The sequence below is a fragment of the Conger conger genome, chromosome 14 (assembly GCF_963514075.1).
Source record: "Conger conger chromosome 14, fConCon1.1, whole genome shotgun sequence".
In the NCBI taxonomy this organism is placed as follows: domain Eukaryota; kingdom Metazoa; phylum Chordata; class Actinopteri; order Anguilliformes; family Congridae; genus Conger; species Conger conger.
Window position 1 is genome coordinate 23,353,059 of NC_083773.1, and position 23,131 is coordinate 23,376,189.

The window sequence follows — 23,131 nt, forward strand, 5'->3', positions numbered from 1 at the left end:
AGCACCTTAGCAACATTAGCCAATAACTATTCAAGTAATGATCTGAGGAATTGCTTAATGATGTTATGTTTGAATATTATAATAATAAGAAATGTATAGCATCCCTAGGTTATTGTAAATGTGACCACTGTGTATTCTGGCTGTACTTCTGCAGTAAAAGTCTGTGTATGAGCCGGGGATATGAACTGTACTTTGGTATCTGGTATATTAACAGGTAGTATTATCGGTTAATAATGAATTTTTATATAATTTCTATATAATTATATAATTATACTGATTAATATTACTATAATTATTCAATGTTTATATCCCAAAATTATTAGTATTTTTTATTTTTAACTTGTGAAAATTAGATTTAGAATTTGCAAAAACATTATTTGGTTTCTTCTCTTTACCGAACTGTTGGTGTGAGACATTTCGGTTATTTGGCTAAATGGCTTTTCTGTAAAAATTCAGGTATCCTATCAAATTGTAATTTGTTATTTTGCTGACGTTTTTTATCTAAAACTACTTACAGTTGATTAGACTAAGCAAGGGACAATCCCCCTGGAGCAATGTGGGGTTAAGGGCCTTGCTCAAGGGCCCAACAGCTGTGCAGATCTTATTGTGGCTACACTGGGGCTTGAACCACCATCCTTCTGGGTCCCAGTGGTGCATCTAAGCCACTCAACTACAGGCTGCCCTACATCTAAGTTGTACAGCCATGTTTTTTGGACATTGAGTTACAGTGGCAGGTTATAGTTTACAGTCGTTTCAATCAACATTGGCAAAATATTCTTGGTATCATTACAATGAAGTGCCATTGTAGAACTCTGAATAGGAAGGGGTGACGGCTTGGGTGCAGTCAAGTTTCTGCCAGTCACACCCATTTTTCTCACAACAGTCACCATGAAGGAGCCTCAACTGGTTTATGTTATATTCAGTGTAGTGGTCTACTTGGATGTAGTCCTGTTTCTTTAAGCAGTATTAAGTGCCGTGGTCTTCTTGGCTAAAGTCCTGCTGCTTTAAGTTGTATTCCGTGTAGTGGTCTCCTTTTTCATTTTGCAGCACTGCTGTGGGAAGGAGTCGGACTTCTCTGATCATGGCGGTTAATTCACTCTACACACAGAATGCTTCTCTTCCTGGCTCCCTGCTGACTTATGTGGCCTTAAATAAACCATGCCTAGAGACACTCACTCACTCACTCACTCACACACACACACACACACACACACACACACACACACTCACACACTCACTCACACACTCACTCACTCACTCACACACTCACACACTCACACACTCACTCACACACACACACACACACACACACACACACTCGCACCAACACAGAGCTCTCACATCCACACGCAAAAAATAAGGTCCAAAACCCATAAATACAAAGACATTTCTGTTTGCATAAAAATAATGAGCCCATTTCTGTTTAGGTCAGCATTGCCTGTTAAGCATTGTCCTTTGTTTTGATGCTGCAAGGCCAGTTAAAATGTCTGATTATGAACCCATGAACAGAGTAACCGTTTTCTGCAGTTTGAATGAGGCAGTGTTTTGTAGTCAGTTGAGAGCACATGAAAGGTGCTGGAATGGGTAATGGGGGGTCGAAAGCTTCTGCTTGCCTGCTTGTTTATGTATCTGAAAGTGGAGACTTGCTTTGATGCGGATGTCGGTACGGCACTAGTAATACTGGTGAAGTGTTCCTGTGCGGACTGTCCTCAGTGACCTCTGAGGGTTCTGGTGATTGTTCTCCTCCTGATGCCTGATATGGACAGTTCCACAGTAGTGTCAACCTGAGCATGACAAACTCACTTACTTCCCAGTTATACTCATTGTGTCCCAAATGGTCGATTGTGATCATTTTTAAATGTGATAAAATGTAGACTGACAACAGGAAAATGTATTTATTAGTCCCATTACCATTGAACTCAATGCTGTTTTGCAGCCATCTTGAAAACATTCAAAACCATTTCAGATGGTTTTCTCTGTCAAAACTGACATTCAGAACCATTTCAGATGTAAATCAAGACGAAGAAATAACTATTTCCAAAATTGCTATTTTTATGTTCAGCCAAGCCTCCTGCATTGCATGGATATAAACTTTCTGCATTAGACTTTAAAATTTACAGTTTTTAGAAAGTGTATAATCTCCGCCAAATAGCAGTCTTTTTGTGTCATATTCATATTGCAAGTTATTCGTCACATTTTTTCTGCCTTAACAATATTTAAGTGTTTTGTCCCTTCCCTACAGCCAAGTGGGTGCTATGATAATATGCATCAACATTTTTTATCATATAAGAAGGATTTTGTTTGCCATTTTGTGTCACATCCATAACGCTGGTATTGCCCATATCAGTTAGAGGATTGAGCCAGGCAGCTTGGGTAACTAACATGTCTGTCTCAGGCATGGAGTGACCAGTGCCTGCTGATCAGAATGAGTGGGTTGTTTCTTAGGGAAGGAAATGGTGGGACACAGAACACCACATACTTTTTTTTATTTTTTATTTTTTTTTTATATATAAACTTTCGGTTCTGCTGGTTTAAGGTCTCATTCGCAGTAGTACTGAGGGCTGCTGTCGCTGTGGCAGTCAAGGGTTTGCATCCGCTTCACTGGCACCAGAGCAAAATGTGAAATGTCCTGCAGCAAATGAAATGCTTTCATTTATTGCTCACGATTCAGGTTAATGCCTCATGAACTCTATTCTTGGGCATCCGTAGAACCTACAGCAGGCTGACTGTAAAGTTTGTATACTGAACAACTGTGAAATACATTTTTGAGAAGAAATGGCTTTTGTTTTTTGTTTTTTTGTTTACTTTTTAAAGAAACCCTTTCTATCCGGATAATCCTATTACCATAATTGGGTTTTGTATATTGGTGGATTTGTGATTTTTATGAAAGCTGTGAATGGTTCTTGTGAGGTATGACAATGGGGCCTTGTACTGCAGAGACGTTGGCCCAGTGCAGTGTATGTGGAGACGAGCCTCTGTGTGTCTGTCTCTGTTGTCCGTTTTGTTTCATGAGAGAAATGCCGTGGGGTTACTGGAGAGACGGCTGGTGTATTTTCTCATTGCCTGCCCCTCTGTTTGTGTGTGTATGTGTTCCCCCTCCCCTTCCTTCTGAGATCCAGTTTGAACTGGAATTTTCTGGTCACTGCTGGCCCACTCCCACAGGCCTAGCCCCTGATAGCGGAACTTCCGGTTCCTGGGAGGGAGGGGGGAGGAGGAGGAGGAGGAGGAGGAGCAGAGGGGGAGGGAGGAGGAGGAGGAGGAGGAGCAGAAGAGAGGGAGGGAGGGAAAAAGCCGGAGACTGCAGCCAGTTGATAGGGCTGGTAGAATGTGGGATTCTTTCCTGCCAAATGTTGCAGAAGCCTATGTGGGGATGTGTCAAGGGAAACAGCCCTGGGAAGATTTGTTTTATGCGCGAAGGAACATGTCTGACAGAATCATATGGCAGGCAGAGTAACAAAGCAGCAAGAAATGAGATCCCTTATTTCCTTAAGTAGAATTGCAGAGCGAAAAGCCCACCATAACAAATGGTCTTTTGCCTATTTTCAAACGACACAGCCTGTATCAGAACACTTAACTAATACTTGGTGCTGTAGTGGCTGTAGTAATGTGCTATGTATGTGGTGTGAGAGTTCTGGATTTCTCCAAAAGTAAAGCATACACACTGCCAGAAGCCTCCACTAGCCATGAATGTGAAAGTAAGATTAGCGGTGCACAGTGCCCACTCTGCACAATTGAATATATATCATGCCAAACCAATGCTACCTTAAGACACAGAATTAAATCGATATTGATAAGCACAAGAAACCATAAGTAACAAGCAATACATCATACTGCAGTGCATAGTTGGCACTGACCATGCATGCTCCATTCAGGCATCACGTAGTGTTGCTGTCACAGCCTTTTATGTAATTTATTTTGTGTCCCTGACTGTAGCATCATGGTTCATGCACTCGTCGGTAACCTCTCACTTTGTCCCCTGAGAGTGAAGTATTTTGGATTTTGGATGACGTCATTCAGCCTATGGAGACGGTGTGCAGTGGAGACGACGTGGCTGGGCACTGGATGAAATATTGATGTTGCAGCAGCAGTCTGCATACATTGCATTTTGATGAGAGTATTTATCCTCTGGCTCCATTAGTGTATAAGGAGAAGTGGCTTTTCGGGGCAGGGGAGCAGCTGTGTTTGAAAGGTCTGTTGTGAGGGTTAATCTGTGCCGTGTGTCAGCAGGTGTCTGGGTAGCATGGGGGCAGGCGGTGGGGGGAGGGGAGGGGGAGGGGTGTCTGTGATGAGGAGGATTCTCCATCAGATCTTAATCTTCTTACTCTGTCAGCCGGAACCAGGGAGTTAGCTCTGTGTGTGTGTGTGTGTGTGTGTGTGTGTTGTGTGTTGTGTGTTGTGTGTTGTGTGTTGTGTGTTGTGTGTTGTGTGTTGTGTGTTGTGTGTTGTGTGTTGTGTGTCCCTCTCCCCCTCTGGTGTACCTGCGTGTTTCTTGGTGTTTGTGTCCGTCTGTTACTGGTTATTGTAAACCTCCCCACTGGCGGTGATTTATGAAATAATTTGCCCGATTTCACAGACAAAGTGATTAAGCTTAGTCCTGGACTAAATTGAGTTTTGCAGGGAGAATCTCATTCTCAATTTCAAAATTGAATTTAGTGTCTGTGATATTATACTGTATGTTCAGTATTCAGTCGTACAGACATCCATAGTATGTATTCTTTCAGTTAGATATTTAGACCCAGCCGCCTGTCCTCTGTCCTCTGTCCCAGGTTGAGTAGTCCTGGTTTTTCCTTTCCTTCTTTCCTGTTCTCTATTCTCCTCTCCGTAGCATGGTTTATAACATCAGTATCTAATAATATTGCCAATCCCAAGAATTGAATGTGGATTGTGTAGATGTATTAATTCTTACCTCTGGTTGTTAATTGTCAGAGAGTGATCAGTAATTCAAGAACCTGCATGTGCCTTTTGACAGGCAAATATTAGTGGACATTTCTGGCTAGCTTGCTTGCATATGTACTGGAGCTGTGAATTTGTATGATGGCATAGCCGGCGTAAACTGAGGTTTGGCTGCCACCATGAGGCAACTTGTGTAATTTCATCTACTGAAGTCCTTCCGATTCCAAGTAAGTTCAGCCTAATCTATTGTATTTTGTGTAATTGTGTAAATACTGAGACAATAAAAGATCTCAATATGGCTTTGATCAATAATACTTGGGTTATTTGTCTGCATTACCAGAATTCATTTATTGATGTAGATTTTTTTCTTATTTCTCATTATTCATTGTCTGCTAGCGGAACCACGCGGCATTGCGCGCCTGTGTCTGTTGGTGGGGAACTTCCGTTTCCCCTGTAACGGAGTGAGAAGGAAGGCATGCTGTGCTTTGACAAAAAGAGACTGATGTTTCTAACATATAAAACATTTTTTTTTTACCACCATAATCCTGTTAGTGTGGTTCAATCAAGTCAGAAATATAATGTGAAAGTCTCTATTTATATAGCTCTATTTCGCTGACATGTATTGTCGTATTATGATGTTTTGCTGGATAATGCAAAGGATCTTGTGTGGTTGTGCCTATGTGAGTTTGTAGACTGCAGTTCTAAAGATGGCTGTCTGGGCATAAGGAATTTCTTTCCATTGGTTTCAGGTTTTTTTTGCATATCCAAGCCAGCCTCTTCCAGGCTGTAAATAACATGACTTGTACCTGACCTCTGATGCTGCTGGAATGGAACTTTGACACCTTGACTAACTCTTAACTACTCCTCAGCAGGGTTACCGCCAATATAGTATTGCTCATGTATCACTTCTATCCTGATCTTCTAGCACTCTCATGTTGCGTTTCTATCTTCATTTTGATGTTGTTGCTCTTTAACATATTTCTTGTAATCGCTTCTACTTATGACATGCTGTAATGATACTTGACCTAAGATTAACATGTGACTAATAGCAGCCGCAGTTGCGCACAGCTATAGCTACGGACCTTGATGCAGGCATTAGTTTGTTGCAGCTGCACACCTACCAAAGCTGAGGTTGGCTGGCACACATGGAGTGGCACAATTGGCTTGCCGCTCTGAGGGTGGGGGGATAGACTCTGTAGGGGCTGTAGGATTGCCGTATACAGTAGAGCCCTGATTGCACTTATCTCTGAATCATGGTCACAGGAACTTGAGACGATGCGGCTTGCAGAAGGCATATCGCTCTCTAATATCCTGATCCTCCTGGGCCGCCGAGCGATGGGGCTGTTGCGGTGTATGCACAGCAACATGGGTGATTGGAATAGTGAGGGTACAATTGGCTACCAAATTGGGAGAAAATGGTGAGGGGAGAAAAAATAAAATAAAACATGGGAACTAGACTTGATGTTCAGTGGCTATGGATAACTGATGTATGCCCTTGTTGTAGCTTGCTTTGGAGAAAATAAATGTAATATCGTGCATGTGACAGGGCAGGGTTCTCTTGAATGTGTCCTGTGAGAATGTGGCGTAAGCAGTCTGGTTCCTGCACCACCGTGGGAATGGCTCATATGTTACTGAGTGTTGTGGGTGAAGCCTTTGAGCAAGTTTTTTTTCTCTGACAGCAGTGATTCCAGCAGCAGCTCCAGTGACGACTCCCCGGCCCGCTCCGTTCAGTCTGCCGCGGTCCCGGCCCCACCCTCCCTGCCCCCGCCAGTCCTGGACAAGGACGAACCCCGCAAAAGCTTCGGCATCAAGGTCCAGAACCTGCCAGTGCGTTCCACAGGTGAGGATGCAGCTGCACCTGCACACCCTCAGGGTGCCGACCAGCTACAAGACACATGTTAATAAGATTCACACCTGGCTAAATTACACTATAGTGTAGATATTGCCTTTTTGAATTTTTGGCCTTTATGTTTACTTCCTCACTCTTGCCCACCATGCCACTGTTTCTTGTTTAATCAGAGACATTGGCGAAGCTGGTTGATACTTCATGAATTTGCTGCCTGTGACCACTGTCTGTAACAATGCCATGTAGCTGAATTTTATTTACACACTGATAGGTTATTCTGCTACCATTAGTACCACTTAATACAAACATATGGTAGTATATGGTATCTTTTTAAATGCCTTTTTCCTTTTATATGTTCACATAAAAAAAAAAAAATGATGCTCTTCTCCAGATACAAGCCTGAAAGATGGCCTATTCCACGAGTTTAAGAAATACGGCAAAGTGACGTCGGTGCAGATCCACGGGGCATCCGAGGAACGGTATGGCCTGGTGTTCTTCCGCCAGCAGGAAGACCAGGAGAAGGCACTCGGTGCATCCAAGGGGAAGCTTTTCTTTGGGATGCAGATTGAGGTCACCGCCTGGAATGGACCAGGTACAACCCCACATCCAGCAGGAGCTGTATTCATTGGGGCGGGGGGGGGGCTTGTTCACTTTATTCTTTGCTCAGATGGGCAATGATGATCCCTTTATCTCTTGCCGCCTCCTTTCAGAGACTGAGAGTGAGAATGAGTTTCGCCCACTGGATGAGCGGATAGACGAGTTCCACCCAAAGGCCACACGAACCCTGTTCATTGGGAACTTGGAGAAGACCACCAGCTACCATGACCTTCTCAACATTTTTCAGCGCTTTGGGGAGATTGTGGTATGTTAAATAAAACTGCTAGAGATGGTAACTGGCACTACTCAGCCTTACCGCCTGGAATGATATACCGTTGTGCAAGTATGCTTTGTAACAGAGTGCTTTTAAAGTCAACTGCAAATGATGCAACCTGAGAATAAAATATACTTTAATGATATGGAACACTTTCTCTGGATAATTGGAGCATGCTTGAGAACATACATTTTGTCTCAACATGCAAAGTGTTCCATTGTTCCACAGAAAACATAATTACTCTTGGATATTGGCCTTAGTAAATTAATGGTCACATACGACCAATGACTATTGTCTGATACTGAAGGAGATCTTTGAAATTGGATATCCTGATGCTATGGAAAATTTATAAATATAATAATAATAATAAGAATATTATGAAGTATTATTATTATTATTATTATTACTACTACTAAGGATATGTAAATGCATGCTCTGGTGATCCATCCATTTTGTTCTTATTACTTATTTTTGTGCTTCCTTTCAGGACATTGACATTAAAAAAGTAAATGGGGCTCCCCAGTATGCTTTCCTACAGTACTGTGACATCGCCAGTGTCTGCAAGGCCATCAAGAAAATGGATGGGGAGTACCTGGGTAACAATCGGCTAAAGGTACAGAATTCACCATCCAATGAACGCAGTGTCTGCGTTGACTGCATTGGCATTGCTTTCTGAGGTAAATGCAGTAGCTGATGTGGTTCTGATTCCCTCTGCTCAGCTGGGGTTTGGAAAGAGCATGCCCACGACATGTGTTTGGCTTGACGGCTTGGCCTCCAACATAACTGAGCAGTACCTTACTCGTCACTTCTGTCGCTATGGACATGTGTTAAAGGTAAACTCTCTCTCCTTCTCCCCGCATGCCCCATACATTCGTTCCTCTTTTCCCTCAGTCTTCTCACTCCCAACTATCACTGCACCCTGAAATTGAAGACTGTTAAAATGGTGTGTTTGCCTACTGTGTATCCTCTTCTCAGGTTGTCTTTGACAGACTGAAAGGGATGGCCCTCATCTTGTACAACAACATAGAGTATGCACAGGCAGCTGTCAAAGAAACCAAGGGCTGGAAGATTGGGGGAAACAAAATCAAGGTGGGAAAGCATGATTAGACAAACTTGCCAAAAATAATTTTGTACTTGTCCTAACTGGCTGACATCATCTATCTCTGTATGGTATTTGGAAAATGTATTGGTTACATTTCCTTTTAAAATGAGTTTTTTGCATTCAACTGCAGTGTAATTAGACTGCTGTCTTTCACAGTTTTGTGTTATTAATATGTCTCTTGGCAGTTGGAGCTGCATTCAGGTATCTGTTTTCTGTCTCCAGGTGGACTTTGCCAACCAGGAGAGTCAGGTTGCATTCTATCGCTCAATGCAAGCATCAGGGCAGGACATCGGCAGAGATTTCTATGAAATCCCACCTGAGCGAAGGTTTTTATTTCACTTACTTACCTGCGGTTTGAGGACAGAGAGAACAATGCATGGTTTATACAGTTCTTTTCTACACGTGATGAACAAATGTATAAAAATTATAGATTGTTTCTCATGTTAACTTTTCTGCAGTTCAATTTGTTTTGCAACATTGAATTGTCAGATCTGCCAGCATCTGATAGTGATCGCTTCTTTTCTCCTTTCTTCTTGACAGAGATGAACGCAGACCACCATACCATGAATATTCAGCAGATCGAGCGTACTACGAGAATATGAGGGCACAGGGCAATTATGTGGAAGATCCTCGCCGCGAGTATGTTGCCCGCAGTAGGGAATTTTATCCAGAATGGGACCCCTACCAAGGCGACTACTATGACCCACGCTATTTTGATGACCCGCACGAGTACAGGGACTACCGTGACCCTTATGAGCAGGACATCCGCAAATACAGTTACCTGCAACGGGAAAGGGAGAGGGAGAGAGAACGGTTTGAGACGGACCGTGAACGAGACCATGGTCGGCGCACCATTGAAAGGAGCCAGAGCCCGTCCCACCCCCGACACCCAGCCACACCCACTGCCTCTCCATCCCCATCTGAGCGCATGCCCAGTGACTCTGATCGGCGCATCTACAGCCGCTCCTCTGAGGGAAGTGGCAGCTGTAGCTCTATATCATCTCCACGTTATGAGAAGTCTGACAAGATGAGGCCAGACCGCTATAGCAAGAGTGAAAAGCCTGAGAAAGATCGACCGCTATTTGAAGTGGAACGCGGCAGTGTGGGTGAGAAGGACAAACGAGCTTGCCGCAAGGAAAAGACTGACAAGGAGAAAGTGAAGTTAAGGAAAGTGAAGGTGCCATCTCCCAGCATCCCCTCCTCTGAAACAGATCCTGACTTAGACCGAGAGGCCAGCCCAGATGCAGTTACGCGATGCAAAGGTGGCAAGCTTTTAGCTAAGGACAAGGACAGCTCAAGCAAGGCCCGTCTTGATTTACTTCCTTGTGTCGTGCAGCTTACACGTGTCAAGGAGAAAGAGGGGAAACTCATGGATCAATCTGGGTCAGAAAAGCAGAGGCAGAAAGGTGAAAATGACACTGTCCGTTCTCCAACTCTGCCCCCGCCTGCCTCAGCTGATCCAAAGGCTGTGCTCTCCCGGCTGGAGCTCCCAAAAGGAGAACCCCTAAAGCAGGGGAAAGTTGCCAAGGAAAAGGGTGTATCAAGCCAAGTGGAGGTTGTGGACAAGGAAGGCAAGGCAAAACCAAAGAAGCACCTAAAATCGGAACCTGGAAATGATAACTCTTCTGCGGATATTGACAAGCTGGCTGCACGAAAGCGGCGCTTTGGAGAATCTAGTGGGAAGTCTGATCGGCCTAAGAGGACCAGCCAAGAGGAAGAGGAGGGGAGGTTTGGCCTTAAGAAACTGCCAGATATTGCAGCCACTAATGCATTGGCTAAAGAAAATGAAGGGGACAGGAAAGTAGTGCGGAAAGACGCACATAAAGGACGGCACCAAAAGCCTAAAACAGAAAGGCTGGTTACTGTCTGCAGTCCCAAAGAAAGCCAGCTCAGTATGGACCTTAAGGCACGACTAGGAGAACCAACAGAGGTGGCCACAGACCTCCCAGACATTTCTTGTACAATAGCAAAGTCCCAATGTGATCCTAGTACTGAGCTGATGTTCTTTGAAGATGGGATCCTAGACCGGGATGACGCAAAACAGCCAGAGCAGCAAAGCTATGAGGACCTCTCTGAACCAGGCTTAGTAGAAGAGGAAAGCACAGGGGTGGGGCAAGAGCACCCATCCCTGGATATTGACCACTCTCAGAGCTATCGTAAACAGATGGAGCAGAACCGGAAGCTCCGGCAGCAGCTGCAGTCTGACAAACCAGACAAACCTGGCAGCCCTAGAGGTACTGATACAGAGGACTTTGAGCACCGGAGCCTGGTACATGAAGTGGGCAAGCCTCCCCAGGATGTTACAGATGACTCCCCACCTATCAAACGCAAGAAGCTAGAGACCTTTGACTGCGATCTGACCACCAAGCCGGAACGTAACTACCGAAGTTCCCGGCAATTGAGTGAGAATTCTGAGCTTAATATTGCTTCCCCACTTGGGCTGAGGCACTTTTCCTACCATGAGGAGGAGGGTGCTACTAAGGAAATTAAAGAATCACCAAAGATTGAGGAAAAAGTCTACCCACACTTGGAACTCTTGAAGTACAGTTTAGACTCAGTCAGCAGGGCTCGGGTCACACACCAGGAGCTGGCAAAACTGAAAGCTGCATCATTGGGTTGTGAGGATGAATTGCAACAGCGCTGGCAAAGCCGAGCAAAGCAGGACCCACGGTTGCACGACATGAGCTTCCCTAGCAATGTCATAAAACGTGATGGCCTCCGCCAGCGTCTCTTGAATGATTTGGAGCCTGGAGAGGTGCAGTCTGACTCTGAAGAAGATGGAGAGAGCAAGAATCACTCCCCAAAGCCCTCCACTTCCCTCACCTACTTTCTCAGGGACCGGAGGTTTTCAGATCTCAAACTGTCTACTTCCCTGGAAAGGAATAAGTTTTACTCATTTGCTCAAGAACAGACTATAACACCAGATACAAAGGCCTTGCTGGAGAGAGCCAAGTCACTATCCTCCTCCCGTGAAGACAACTGGCCCATCCTGAACAGAGACTCACACTTTGCCAGCTTCCGCAGCACCAAGGATAAGGAGAAAGTGGAGGCTACACCACGGCCAATTCCCCCCTGGTACATGAAAAAGAAGAAGATACGTACTGACTCAGAGGGCAAGTTGGAGGATAAGAAAGAAGAGCCAAAACAAGAAGAACATGAGCGACAGGAGCTATTTGCCTCCCGCTTTCTTCACAGCTCTATCTTTGAACAGGACTCAAGGCGCCTGCAGCACCTAGAACGAAAGGATGAGGACATTGAGTTGGGCTTTGGCCAGCAGTCTGGCAAGCTAGGAACAATGGAAGGACAGCCTGGTCTAGATGCTGGTGACCTACAGCAGGAACCAGTGGTACTCTTCCACAGCCGTTTCCTGGAGGTGATAGGACAGCAACAACAGAAGGAGAGGGAACAACGGTTGCGGGAGTCAGAGAAAGCAAGCAGTGTGTATGGGAATGTTGCAGAGAAGCATCATGATGGAGAACAGCCGCCACAGCAGCAATTGTCTGGCAATCCTATTGCCGTACTTGAGCCTATCTTGAAACCAGCCAGCCCTATTCCTGTTGTTCCAGATGTAATTTCTCCCCCAGTGCCTGTAGAGGTTTCTCCTCCACAGGGAAAGTATGCTGCCCAGACAGTGTCCCCAGATCACTCAGACTTGCCAATGAAGGAAGACCATTTAGAGGCTGGGAAGGTCTCCCCATCACCATCTTTGCCTCAGGTGGAGGACAAGCCTCTTGCCTCTATCTGCATTACCCTACTTGAGCCCACAGCTACAGAAATTAAAATGGAACTAAAGGAGGAGGTGGCTGAAGTCAAGATGCTAGCTGAAAATGCTTTGAGTATTGAGCACTCCGATTTTGATGTGAAGCCTCCCACTCCTGGAGCCTCATTGACTAGTTCAGAACCTGAACCTGTGCTTGAACCTGACCCAGAGCCCCTTGAGTTTCATTCTTCCGTCTCTCCTAAGGCCGAGGATTCAATTGCAATTGTTAAGGAAGTGGAGGCCATGACGGTAAAGGAAGAGGAAGTCCCACTAGCAAAATTAAAACCCCAGGATGTTGAGGGAACACAGCAACCTGATTTCCCCCCTGGGGGAACCTGTGATGATATAGTGGCGGTGCCAGTGATACCATCTAGGAAGCTCAAGAGCAAGAGAACAAAGCTGCCTCCTCCAGCACCACTGTCTGATGTCCAAACAGCCAGTTCAGAAAAGCAGGCCACACGTAAGAGTGAGCGCATTGACCGAGAGAAGTCGAAGAGGGTGTCATCTCCTCGAGGAGACTCAAAGACTGTCTCGGATTCTAAGGCAACAACTAAATCGCCCATCCATGCCTCTGAATCCGAGCAAAGCTCGGAACAGAGCTTGCCCCTCAGCAGGACACGTCGCCGGAATGTCCGATCAGTGTATGCCACCCCAGTGGAGGACGAGACCCCTCAACCTAGCAAGGATGTGGTGGAGTCACCCCGTTCTACACGAAAGCGTGGTGGGGACAAAGAGTCAACACAGCAGCAGCCCTCTCAGCAGGATGGCTTAGCTGCCCCCACCACTACACGGAGGGGACGACCCCCTAAGACTCGTACTCGACGAGGAGAGGATGCGTCTCCTGCGAAGGGGGATCCTGCAAAACCAGTAGAAGCAGAGGAGATGGACAGCAAAGATGCAGGTAGTTGTGGAGAAGTAGTCAAGGTGGTAGAAGGCTGGCGTTCACCTCGCACGCAGAAAGTACAGTCAAGTCAAGGGTCACCACCTGCTGCTCAGAATAAGAAAGGTGGTAAAGCAGAGAAAGCATTTGAGAGTATGATGCCATTGCAAGATCAGGAGATGGAGCATGAGGGGGGCGATGCCACTGCAACCCAGGATCCAACCATTAAGCCTAAAGACGACCCCCTGGAGGAAGATGAGAAGCCAAAAGAGGATGATGCTAAGCAGCTTGGCAATTTGACATGTCAGAGGGAACCTGAGAAACATGAGGAAACAATGGATTTGGCAGAGGGAAAAGTCAGTGAAGACAGAATTGGTGAGAAAGTGACCGAAGTGGTAGAGCCTCCATTGGAGAAGAGCGGGAAAGCAAAGGCACCAAGGTTGACACGCAACACCAAGCCTGCTGAAGAAGTCAAACCTCATACCTTCTGTGCAGATGAAGTGAAGGGTGCACTACACTCTGGTGAAGAAGAGTGTGAGCCTCATGAGCCAGCTTTGAAGAAGACAAAGTCACCAAGCTCATCAATCAAAGATGAGTCATCTCCCAGTTTTGAAAAAGAGGTAACTGAGCTCAGCCCTGATGTCAAGGAAGAACTGTCTGACACTGAGCCTCCTGCAGACCCAGCAGCCACTCTGCTGGCCCAGCAGATGGAGCTGGAGCAGGCTGTGAAGAACATTGCGAAAATGACTGAGAATCCCACCCTCCCACCTTACAAAGAAGCCCCCGTCGAGCCCCCTGTATTGCCTCCAGTTGTAGAGGAACCACAGTGTGAAATTGAGGAAGAAAAGCCAGCAAATCCTGCAAGTGAGACAGAATTAGCTGCTGCGATCGACTCTATCACAGCTGAAGATATTTCTGCTGATGCTGATAGCTTTGCTGCCTCCTCAACCTACACTTCCATTATTCCCCCTGCTGAGCCTGTGGTCCTGCCTTCTACCAGCGAGGTGATGGAGCCAGAGACTCACCTGGCTATCCGCAACATCATGGATGTTGACACAGAGGTGCAGCCCCTAAGTCCTGATTCCAAGACTGCAGAACCAGCTCCTAACAGCTCATCTTTGAGCCAAGAGGTGTCTCCACCACCAGATACTCCTAAAAAAGGAAGTAAAGTTAAACCAAAAGCTCAAAAGAAGTTGAGGACACGGAAGACAAGTGCCAGCAGGAAGGGGGAGACCTCTGAAGAGAGTGCGTCTGAACCTGAGCCTACCCCTGTAAAAATGCCGGAGTCTATTCCTGAAGAGATACCAGTTCTAAAGCGCAATGTAGCTGGCTCTTTATCCGCCTCATCTGCTGTTGCTTCTACTGCTTCCTGCAAGCAAGAAGTGGGGCAGGTGATCGTGGGATCTCTGGACACCCCTAAGGAAGCAGAGCAACCTCCTGTGGAGCAGCCTGAATCTCAAGAATCTGCCTTCCGTTTGGGAAACAAGAGCCCCTCTCCCCTTAGACTACAACAGCCACTCTCTGAACTAGCAGCCCCTCCTGTCCCATTATCCCCTGCTCGGCTGAGTACCATAGGATCATTTTCTGGCAAATCGGCCTCTCCAACTGATTGGGTTAATAGGTCAAAGGACAGTGGGACCCTCGCTTACCCTGTGTCACAAGCAAGCATGCCTTCACCTCCTATGGTGGCAGAAGCAGCCACTGCAGTGACGGCTCCTTCAGGAAACCCCCCCTTGCCCCCTGACACCAAAGCCTCTGATGTTGATCCCAATTCTAGCACCTTGCGCAAGATCCTCATGGAGCCTCAATATGTATCTGCCTCAGGCATTAGCTCAGTGTCCAGCACACTGCTCACTACCTCCCTCGGTGACCCACGTATGTCAGACAACAAGACTCAGTCTGACACAGTGATTGCCAGGCCCTCTCCTCCAGAAGGCAGATCATTACCTGCAGCTCCTCAACCAGTTGTCCAGCAGCCACCGCTCCCTTCTCCTCCTGAGATGCTACAAACCTTTGGTGAGAAGATGGTGAACTCTGTCATTGCCTCCACTGCTACTTCTGTTATCAGCCGCATCCCTGCACCCTTTGACTCAGAAGAGACACCCCGCATCTCTTTGAGCAACCGCAATACAGGCATGCAGCTGCCAAAGCAGAAGTTCCGACCCAGTGGCAATGAGACCAATCGCTATCATGGGCTAGCTATAGGCGAGGAGGGGGCTGGTGTGGTGCATCCTGGGGTAGAGAGCACAGCTTATAGCACTGGCTCCAGCCCAGGTCTCAGAGTTAATACGTCTGAGGGTCCGGTAGTACTGAGTTGCTCGGGGCAGAAGACCGAGGGGCCCCAGCGAATAAGAGCCAAAATTGGCCAGATCCCTCCAGCTAGTGCAGGTGACATAGAGTTCCAGCAGTCTGTGTCAAAATCCCAAGTTAAGCAGGAGCCACTGACCCCTTCCCAGCCACATACCCCCAAAGGCTCCCAACCTCCTACAGGATATAGGCACCCTGGGGGAGTCCTTAGTCAGGCCTATAACACACAGCCTGTCATTTCCTCCATCAAGCAGGAGAGCCCAGGTTCAGATAAAACAGACCTACAGTACCACCCTGGACCTCAAGGGAAAATGAACCAGCTGAGTGGTAGCAGTCCACAGGTCCTAGTCTACGGTCAGGCAATGATGCAACAGCATGGAAAGAAAGCAATCGCAACTGAGTCCTTACCATTGAAAGGTGATGGGAATAAACCATCCCAGCCCTCTAACCTGAGTCCTGGTTTGAGTCCTCACCACCCTTCCCTGGCAGGAAATTATGCCTGTTCCAGCCCCGGTGCCTCAATTGACAGATCTCTCCCTCACCCAAGTGGCATAAAGCAAGAGCCACACTCCCCTCGGACATCAAGCCACTCGCCTTCTCCATTTACCAAAACATGCCCTCCTAGCACCTCTGCTTCCCCTCTTGGGACATCTGTGGTCCTGGGCCCTGGTAAGCCTTCTATGTCCCAATATGCCTCCGGTGTGCATCACCAGGAGCAGTCAGTCATTATGCCTCCTCACAGTGTCACCCAGACTGTTGCTAAGGGGCACCTCTCTCAAGGCGAGGTGCGGATGAACACCTCTCCACTCTCTACAATGGGTTATGGGATTCGTTCTGAGTCACTGGCCTCCCATCGCCCTAGCCCTCAGCAGCGTTCCAGTACACCCCAGCCAGCTGGCATGCGGGACATAGTCCTGCCATCACACCCTGGTTCTGCTGGATCAGGTGGAAGCGCTATTTCCGGGGATGATGAAGGCAGACATTTTCACCAGCCCCTGTGCAGGCCTTCTGTACCAGAGGTAATGGTGATGCAACCAGACTACCGTGCACTACATCACACTGGTTTGCGGATGGACCAATATGGTCTCCCACCCAGGATCCTTATGCACCACCAGCTGGGTGAGCACCCAACTCCTGAGTCCCGACAGACTCGTACCCCGGAGGCTGCCCCTTTGTCGTCGTCCTCTAGTAGCATCCCTTCATCATCCTCCTCCAAAACCCCACCAGTGGGGAAAGGTGTGCTGGGGAGAGACACCCCGAAAGCACTGGAAACTAAGATGCCATCCTCTCCTCATGGTGAGAGCAGGATAATGGGTGTTCACCCTTCAGTGCCTGTCATGGTGTCTCCTCAAGGGGTTCAGATGATGCAAACAGGGGCAGCAGGTTCCTTCTCTGAATACTCATCAGTGTACCGTGACATGCGGGGCTTCCACCACCAGTTTCCAGGCCACTCCCCATTAGGAATGAACTTGGCTACTCGTAGCATCACTCCCTCACAGGTGATTTCAAAAAGGGTATTTTATAAGCTTAAATTCAGTAATTTGTCTGTATAATGTTTGCTGTGGATGTTTTTAGTATTGGGACTTGTAGTCTTACTTGCACTGCACTGTAATTTTCTGATGTATGGTGTTCAAATGCACCTTAGTCTAGCTGCTGTTTTTTTTTCTTCTTTTGTTACTGCATTGTTTTAAGTTGTATATCCATGGCTTCTCTCTCTCTCTCTCTCTCTCTCCCTCTCTCTCTCTCTCTCTCTCTCTCTCTCTCTCTCTCTCTCCCTCTCTCCCTTTCTCTCCTTTCCTTTATTTTGACCAATTATTGCCTGTCCTAGGGTCTTCAGGATGGAGATCATGGACACCGGAGCAAAACACCCTTGTCTTCAGGGGCTGCAGCAGAACGAGGTGAAGCCAAACCACCAGAAGGCATGACTTCTTGTCAGCCCAGTTCGGTGGACCTGCCACACTTACCCCAGCTGGTGAAGGAGACAAGCTCACCCTCTTACGCGTCTCCCCCAAACATGTCCCATAAGCTTGAGCTCGGCACTTCATTGGCAGGACAGAAGGTTTCACCCGCATTCCTGTCCAGTTCGCTTCCCTCCTCCTCAGGGCCGTCCCCAGCCCGGATCGATGGCAAAGCGGAGCACGCTGGACATCGGCCAGTTGACATGGTGCAGCTTCTAATGGTAAGAAAGTGAATGAGGGAAGGAAACTGGGTGAGGCAAAGAATGAGTGCAGAGAGGGTCAGAGCAGAGTGGAGAAACCAGACAGGATACACACAGGAGGAGGAAGGCTTGTGAAAACCTATCAGTGTTCTTCATTTTACTGGCCTGTACTCTGTGTAATTGGTTCCTCCATGTTCTTTTCAAGCAGAAGTATCCCATTGTATGGCAAGGCCATCTGGCGCTGAAGAACGACACTGCGGCTGTCCAGCTGCATTTTGTCTGTGGCAACAATGTCTTAGCACATCGGTCACTGCCGCCGCCCGAGGGAGGCGCCTTGCTCCGCGTTGCACAGAGAATGAGGCTGGAGGGGTCGCAGTTGGAGGGCGTGGCACGCAGGATGACCGTGAGTAGCCAGTCCCAATCTCCTTTCCTCTGATTTGTTTTTATCAGATCAGTCGAGAAATGACTGCATGCACTTTATTAATCTCCCAAATGGAAGTCTTGTCATTTATAGTTTGTCATTTTGCAGACATATCCAGTCGGACTTTACTACTTTTCTTAACATACAATCCATTTTTACTAGATATTATACAGAAATTATAATAGTGGATATTTGTCACAAATGGCAAATCAAAAGTTTTGTCTTCCATAGGAACCATTTTATAATATCTATACTTCCGCTCTGTATTTTAGTCTTCTTGCTCAGTTTGTAATGTCAATAAAAACAGATGAACATTCACAACATTGAAGCAAAACGGCCTGAATCAAAGAGTCATTTCCAGTGTGTGTGTGACATTTGTTTCTTAGGTGGACAGTGACTACTGCCTGTTGTTGGCTTTGCCTTGTGGGCGTGACCAGGAGGACGTTCTGAATCAGACCCACGCCCTGAAAGGTGGATTCATCACCTACCTGCAGGCCAAGCTCGCTGCTGGCATAATCAACGTCCCCAACCCTGGTTCCAACCAGGTATGCTTTACCTATTCTCGAGTGGGTGGGAGTGAGTGTGGACGAAAGAAATGGTAATGGCAACCACCATAGGGAATGATTCTTGAAAGGCAATATACCAGCATCCTCTCAGACAAGTACACACTTGAACGCACACACAAGGGATGTGGTCGTTTCTTTTGACTAACCTTGAAAATGCTACTTGTATTTATGCCTCCAAATGAAAGTGAGACACGTGAAACTGAGTGACAGTACCTGTAATTAATGCCTTTTCTCATCTGTGCCTCTCTCTTTCTCCATGCCTTAGCCTGCCTACGTGTTGCATATTTTTCCACCGTGTGAATTCTCGGAGAGCCACCTGTCTCGGCTGGCCCCCGATCTCCTCAACAGCATTTCCAGCATCTCCCCCCACCTCATGATCGTCATTGCCTCTGTCTGAGATCTCCGATGGACACCCCCACCGGAAGCACCCCATTCATTCCCACTCCTGCCTTCTGAGACGCGGAACTGAACATTAATCGGGATGCGAAGAAACCATTATGTGTGTGTGTGTGTGTGTGTGTGTGTGTGTGTGTGTGTGTGTGTGTGTGTGTCTATGTGTGGGGGGTGCCACAGTTGGATGGGTTGTTTATATGAACATTTACGATCTCGCACTCATTCACTAGTCTCAAACTTGCAGCCCTCCATATGTCTGTTCCCTGTGCAAACAGGGAAGGGTTAAACTAGACCTACAATGGTCTGTTTTATGATTGTTTCTCTGATGTATTTTTACTTTTTTAGGGAGGTTTTTTTTTTTTTCTTTTTTTTTTTTATTATTTAGGGGGTTTTTTTGTGGGTGGGTGGGGTGGATCTAACAGGGGCTTGGTGATGAACACAAATGAGGACAGTCATACTTAGGTGGCCTTTTATTTGTAACTTGTTTTCAAAAATGATTGTAATTTATCTTTTAATTTTCTAACAAAGTGAACCTGAAAAAATAATTGCACTATGTTGGGGACAGCAAAAAAAAACAAAAAAAAAACAAATGGAAAAAAAAGAAAAAAAAGAACCATGGACTATAAATGAGTCAATGCGTGAGTAATGTACAGCCTTTTCTCACCAACCTCAGTTGTACAATGGATGACTACATTGGTTGTAAAAATATTTTCTGGGTCGAGGAGTGAAAAAATCATGTCAGCCTAATTAATAATTGTTACTTCTACTGGTTCTGTCATTCTACTTTCCCTTGTCCTGCCCGATTCCGTAAGGACCCTGCAGGGCAAGTTTGAGCAGTTTATACTTGATGTTTCTGCAGCAGATCACTCATTTTTTGTGAATGGTTTCCCCTCGTCTGTATCAATAGATTTGAGTATGCAGACCTCTGTAAATATTATAAATATTTAAGATGTAGACCTGAAACTTGGAAAACTTTACACACCTTAAACAGACTTGACTTGGCTGTGAGACAATACAATTGCAAGGTAAACGGGCACATTGAGATGTTCACAAATATTTGTATTTTTTTTTTTTTTTATCGTGCCAAAACATCTTTCCGAGGAAAAAAAGAATTGACAAAAGAAACTAAAATGGTATGTAAAAAAATATTTTCATATTCAACTTTTTGCCTGATTTCTCACCCTTATTGCATCTTGCCTCACCTTGTAATTAATTTTCTTTACATTTTGAGAGGTTTGAAGTTTCTTTAAGTTAATTTATGGAAAATCAGATTGTCTGAAGAATAAGAAGAAAAAAAAAAAAGAAAAAAAATCTTGCAGCTTCACTCCATATTACCCAGCCCTCGTCCCTGCCTCCTGCATTTCTTTCTATTTGAAATCAATGTGTTAACCGAAATCTCAAAAAGGAATGTCGTTATAGTGACAGCTTTACCTCACTGTAGTGTGAGACCATGACCTTGAATAATGTTGTATATAATATTTTTGGACATCTTTGTTCATTTGGATTATACATTATTTTATTTTTTTGTCCATAGTAGAAAAACGGACACGAAAGGCAGAAAAAACAACAACCAGGTGTAATCTAAAACACAAAGCTAATCTTGTTTCTCACTTTTGTGGTGTAAATATTTGTACAACTGCTGGTTGACAGCTCTCATGGTCATGTTGGAGGCACTTACAATTTTGATACACAAATAACAAGTAACGGAAAGCAAATAAGAAAAACTGTAAAAACCACCTTTTCTTTTTGAGCTGTCTTTCATCCTGATGTATAATTTTTATGTGTTTGTTACTGTTCCTCTATGAGGCAACTTTACGATGTGTGTAAAATAAATTCATGTTGATTTACATTAATTGTCACAAATGTTTGAATACTCAATCACATGGTTATTTGGGATATAGTTGTAAATGTACATCCAATGATTGTTGCAAAACAAATCTTAAACTCAATGTTTGCCCAGTGTCAGCCAGAAGCAGATGGGTTCCCCCTTTGAGCTCTCTCTTTCTTCCTGTTAGTCCGGGCGTTTTTCCTTGCCACTGTCAAAAGGCTGCTTTTCCCCATTGAAACACTCACCAGGCCCTGCTGAACTTATTTCTAGACATCTGGTTCAAGAAGGATTTGGGCAATTCAATTGTTCATTGTTCCGTCAACAACATTTATTTTTGCAGTGCAAGACGGTAAAAGCAGTGCAACATGCTGGTTAAGGGACCAGACTACTAGTTTGACTGCATTTTTCAGATCATGCTGTATATGGGACACAGATGTTGTATCCTACCCTTAAGCTTGATGCTTGACCTCAGGTGTCCTTTTCTGTATGCAAAAAATGTAAGCCATGCTAGTAGCCTTGAGCAAACTATGCGGTTGCAACTAATAACAGTTGGGAGACATTGGCTTGATGTGAGTGTTGCGTGTGAAATTTGACTTCCTTGGGATGTGAAATGGTGTCCGTTTCTTCCAGGATCTTTGTTATTTTACTCAGTGTATTGTTTTATCCCTTGAGGCGGATTGGATCAGTGCATTCACATGCCACCTCTTCCATCATGGGAATAGAGTGACAAGCTTGAAGGCAAATTCAATCAAAGCCTTTGTTGCTATGTACAATGATGCGTTATTGACAGGCTGACTTGTAGTTTCCTGACTCATCTATGATGTAGTATTACAGCAGTTCAATAGTTCAGTTGTTCCACTGCAAATCACTGTGCAGTAGCTTGGTTGGTGTACTGAAATATTACTGCAGAAGAGTAGGAAAATTGGCGCCTTGATGGGTTTATATTATGCATTACGTAAATGCAACACTTGAAACGAAAATGGGCACACCAGTACAAAGTTACTTAATAGGGGATTGGGTCAACATGTGGTTGGCCTGGCCTATATGTGCCGTGGCATTGTCAGCTATTCTGCTGAAGGAATGCAATACAACACTCATGAAACTGTTAGCCCATCATTAGTGAAAAATGCTGTCTCGGCCATTAATTCAGTGCTTAATTATGCTTATATATAGAGAATGAGAAGCTCACTACCAGCAGATACCGTGCCATACTCCTTAAAGAAATTGGTCAACAAATGTGCTCTGTTCATGAGGGTGTTACCTTGAAAGACACTCTTCTGCAGGAAAGAAATGCTTTAACGTGGTGATTCAGGACAAATGACAATTTGCATTGTCATTTCGCATTCGCATTGACCTTGAGTGCACCCAGAACATTCAATTATGGAACCACCAGAACCCAGCACTGATAGAGCATTTACACATTATAGTTGAGTCTGTCGGTCAATAGACACAGTGCTCTAATAGTATACAGCCATACTTTTCCAGTCATGGGTTTAAAAATTAGGGGCTAAGTCAGTTTTTTTGAGCTCTTGAGCATTTTTCGCCATTGGCTCACCTGGCCTGCTTTCAAAGAATCAAAATGTGTTTTGCTGGCTTTGTAGTGACTCATTTTCCCCGTCAGTGTGAAATGGGCTCAGCAAAGCTGCGCATGGCCCAGGCTGCATCCACATTAGTGCATCCAGCAACAGCGTTATCCTTCTGTTGTATTCCTTAATTTTGTAGCATTGTACTTTATGTATGCTTAAGGGAGTAACAAGGTGGTTGAATGTGACACTTGCCAGCTGTCTTTCGGCAACAATAAAACAAATGTGCATAATTGTTCATTATTCAGTCATTCAAATGTATTTTAAAACATTTTTCTAAGCCTGAATTTCCCTGGATAAAAGTTCACCTGAACTTGAGGACTGTCAATTAGCCATGACGTGCCCCAGGGATAAGGGGAGTGGTTAACCTCATGTGATGTACTACTAGGAGAACATCGTCAACTGGTTGAAAATAAGACGATAAATTTAAAATGCTTACTTCCCCAAAACTAAAGCATGGACATATTTAATACTTTAATTGTGTTTCTTCAATGCAAATTGTGTATAAAAACCTAGAAAGTGT

The 23,131-nt window shown here is 45.4% G+C and overlaps 1 protein-coding gene across 3 annotated transcripts in view; it reads left to right on the forward strand.

The window, feature by feature from the left end:
- The window catches only part of LOC133109663 (msx2-interacting protein-like), a 34,071-nt gene extending 13,021 nt beyond the window's left edge, over nucleotides 1-21,050 (forward strand). The window contains exons 4-15 of one of the 3 annotated variants that reach the window (XM_061219120.1): nucleotides 6,573-6,733; nucleotides 7,131-7,331; nucleotides 7,450-7,601; nucleotides 8,098-8,223; nucleotides 8,330-8,443; nucleotides 8,586-8,699; nucleotides 8,935-9,038; nucleotides 9,253-17,158; nucleotides 17,488-17,838; nucleotides 18,023-18,220; nucleotides 18,625-18,783; nucleotides 19,070-21,050. In XM_061219120.1, the coding sequence (XP_061075104.1) occupies nucleotides 6,573-6,733; nucleotides 7,131-7,331; nucleotides 7,450-7,601; nucleotides 8,098-8,223; nucleotides 8,330-8,443; nucleotides 8,586-8,699; nucleotides 8,935-9,038; nucleotides 9,253-17,158; nucleotides 17,488-17,838; nucleotides 18,023-18,220; nucleotides 18,625-18,783; nucleotides 19,070-19,201 (9,718 nt within the window). In that variant the 3' untranslated portion in view covers nucleotides 19,202-21,050. The remainder of the gene's footprint in view (nucleotides 1-6,572; nucleotides 6,734-7,130; nucleotides 7,332-7,449; nucleotides 7,602-8,097; nucleotides 8,224-8,329; nucleotides 8,444-8,585; nucleotides 8,700-8,934; nucleotides 9,039-9,252; nucleotides 17,159-17,487; nucleotides 17,839-18,022; nucleotides 18,221-18,624; nucleotides 18,784-19,069) is intronic. The other 2 variants (XM_061219122.1, XM_061219123.1) reach the window with 2 other exon arrangements.
- Nucleotides 21,051-23,131: the final 2,081 nt, after the last annotated feature.